This window comes from Pinus tabuliformis, chromosome 9, assembly GCF_031772625.1.
Source record: "Pinus tabuliformis cultivar Carrire ecotype Pingquan chromosome 9, CPIR1, whole genome shotgun sequence".
NCBI classification, from domain to species: domain Eukaryota; kingdom Viridiplantae; phylum Streptophyta; class Pinopsida; order Pinales; family Pinaceae; genus Pinus; species Pinus tabuliformis.
This window is the reverse complement of record NC_142307.1, coordinates 1,005,772,443-1,005,774,489: the sequence shown is the minus strand read 5'-3', so window position 1 is coordinate 1,005,774,489 and position 2,047 is coordinate 1,005,772,443. Positions and strand designations below refer to the sequence as shown.

Here is a 2,047-nt window from a genome sequence, read left to right as displayed (position 1 = left end):
GATGGGGAATCATACTTTGGGATGAGGGCAATAAAGTAGAGTTGATGGCATGATATAGGGTTCCAGTAGTTCTTCTTTCCTCCACTACCTTCAGTAGGCCTGGCCCCAGGAACTCATAGAAAGTGAGATAGAACTCAATGGTCCAACCGTCCGGGCCAGGGCTCTTATCCTTCTTGAACCATTTTAATGTGCCTTCCAGTTCCCCAGTGGTAATTGGTGCAAAGATATCTTCTGTATCTTCCTCATTGACAAATCTAGGGAAATGATTTGCCTCATTTATGATCTCAACCCGATTTGTGCTGGGAGGGCTCCTGTATAGGTTCCTAAAGTGCGAAGTACCTAGCCAGGAGAGCTTGTTGAATGAGTTAGCTAGGCCTCCCTTAGGAATAGGGAGATCCTAGATGGTATTTGCAACCTTTCGTCCCTTTGCATAATTTTGAAAAATCTAGTATTGTCATCCCCAGCTTTCAGCCAAATGGCTCTGCTTCTCAGTCTTTGTGATTCCTCCCTCTCTTTGAGTATATGGGCCTTTTGATTTTCCAACTCGATCAAGCGCGCCTTTTCATCCCCTGAGATGAAACCCAAACTTCGATCATCCAATAAGGAGCTCAGTTCAGCTTCAATGTGGGTGAGCTGTGCATTTTCCCTGCTTTGCTTATCCTTGGCCCAATTGATAGCAATGTGTTTCAGCATGGTTAGGTTTTTGCAGAACCCTTTTGCCAATGATTCCTCTCTGTTGATGGGGTTTGCATTCCAGAAGTCAGATACCAATTTAATGAAATCCGGGTCCTGCAACCATGTGTGATTGAATTTGAAGGGAGCTTTCGGCTTATGGTGGGGACCTAGGATTTCCAGGTATATAGGGGAGTGATCCGAAATACCTCCTGTACCTACCCATTGCTTATAATGATGGAGTTGTTGAATGAGCGGACCCTTCATCAAAAATCTGTCAAGTCTTCGGGCCAAAGCAGCATCGCCCACTCTCCTGTTTCTCCAAGTGGGGAGTGGTTTGTGCATGGGGACGTCAATAAAATTGGTCTAATCCAGAAGATTTGTCATGTGCCCTATTATAGCATCTACCTGAGCCGAAGACCCCCAGGATTCAATAAAACCCAAGGAGAAATTTAGGTCCCCTCTGATGATGATGTGATTAGGGGCCAGTAATGAGAGATTTAGGAGGTGGTGCGAGAAGTGTTCTCTCTGTTGGCAGGGTCCATAAACATTTATGATCCGAAGGGTTTTACTGAGTTCAGCAGAGAAAACATCAATGCCCATGAATCCCAAACCCCCCCAAGATGCATCAACCCTAATGGACCTAGGGTTGTATCCAATAGCCAAAACCCCCAATCTCCCAACAGCATCTAGAGCCACAAAATTCTAGCGCGGGACGAGAGATTGCAGAGAACAGGTAATGTACTCGGCCAGACCGAGGGTTTATTGAAGCAAAATAATGTCAGTCGACTCAACTTCAAAGAGTCTCTGCAAGGCTAGTTTCTTGGAGGCACTAGCCATGCCTCTGCAATTGAAAGATAGGCATTTCATGGGGGAACGCTTCTCGGGGTATAATTTTCTCTAAGGACCCCATCGAGAGTGGATTGACGACCGGAGGCTACCTCCGCCCCAGCACGCAAAATGGCTTTGGATAGATCAGACTTCCTCCCTCTGGAAGTCAGTGGACCAGAGCCTGGTAAAGATAACCCTAGTCTGGCCAGTTGATTCGGAATATCCTTGGGATGGGATCGAGAACGGAGGAAGTATTGATGGGTAAGGGAAACCCTAGAGGATGTCGGCAAGATGGTGGATGTAGAGGGGGAATGCAGTGATGGGGCAAAGGAGGCGATAAGAGGGGGGGTCGACATGTTACAGTGAGCCATGGAAATCTGAGCCGATGAGACAACCACAGATGAGCTATTATCAAAAGCTGTGGAGGAAGGGTTTAGAGAAATACCTGAGACATGTGCAACTTCTGCGGCAGCACGTGCTCTGGTCATCGGCGGCGAAGATGTTCCATGCCCCATCGTCCCTGTCTTTTGTGGAGTAGATAGTG

At 47.2% G+C, this 2,047-nt stretch overlaps 1 protein-coding gene across 1 annotated transcript; it reads right to left on the bottom strand.

Moving 5' to 3' along the window:
* Window positions 1-369: 369 nt before the first annotated feature.
* Window positions 370-1,017, bottom strand: LOC149152125 (uncharacterized). Its single transcript, XM_089443378.1, has one exon. The coding sequence runs from the start codon at window positions 1,015-1,017 to the stop codon at window positions 370-372; it is 648 nt and encodes a 215-aa protein (XP_089299504.1).
* Window positions 1,018-2,047: the final 1,030 nt, after the last annotated feature.

Coding starts and splice junctions, on each gene's coding strand:
- LOC149152125 (XM_089443378.1), bottom strand. CDS start 1,017: ATGCACAAACCACTCCCCACTTGGAGAAACAGGAGAGTGGGCGATGCT.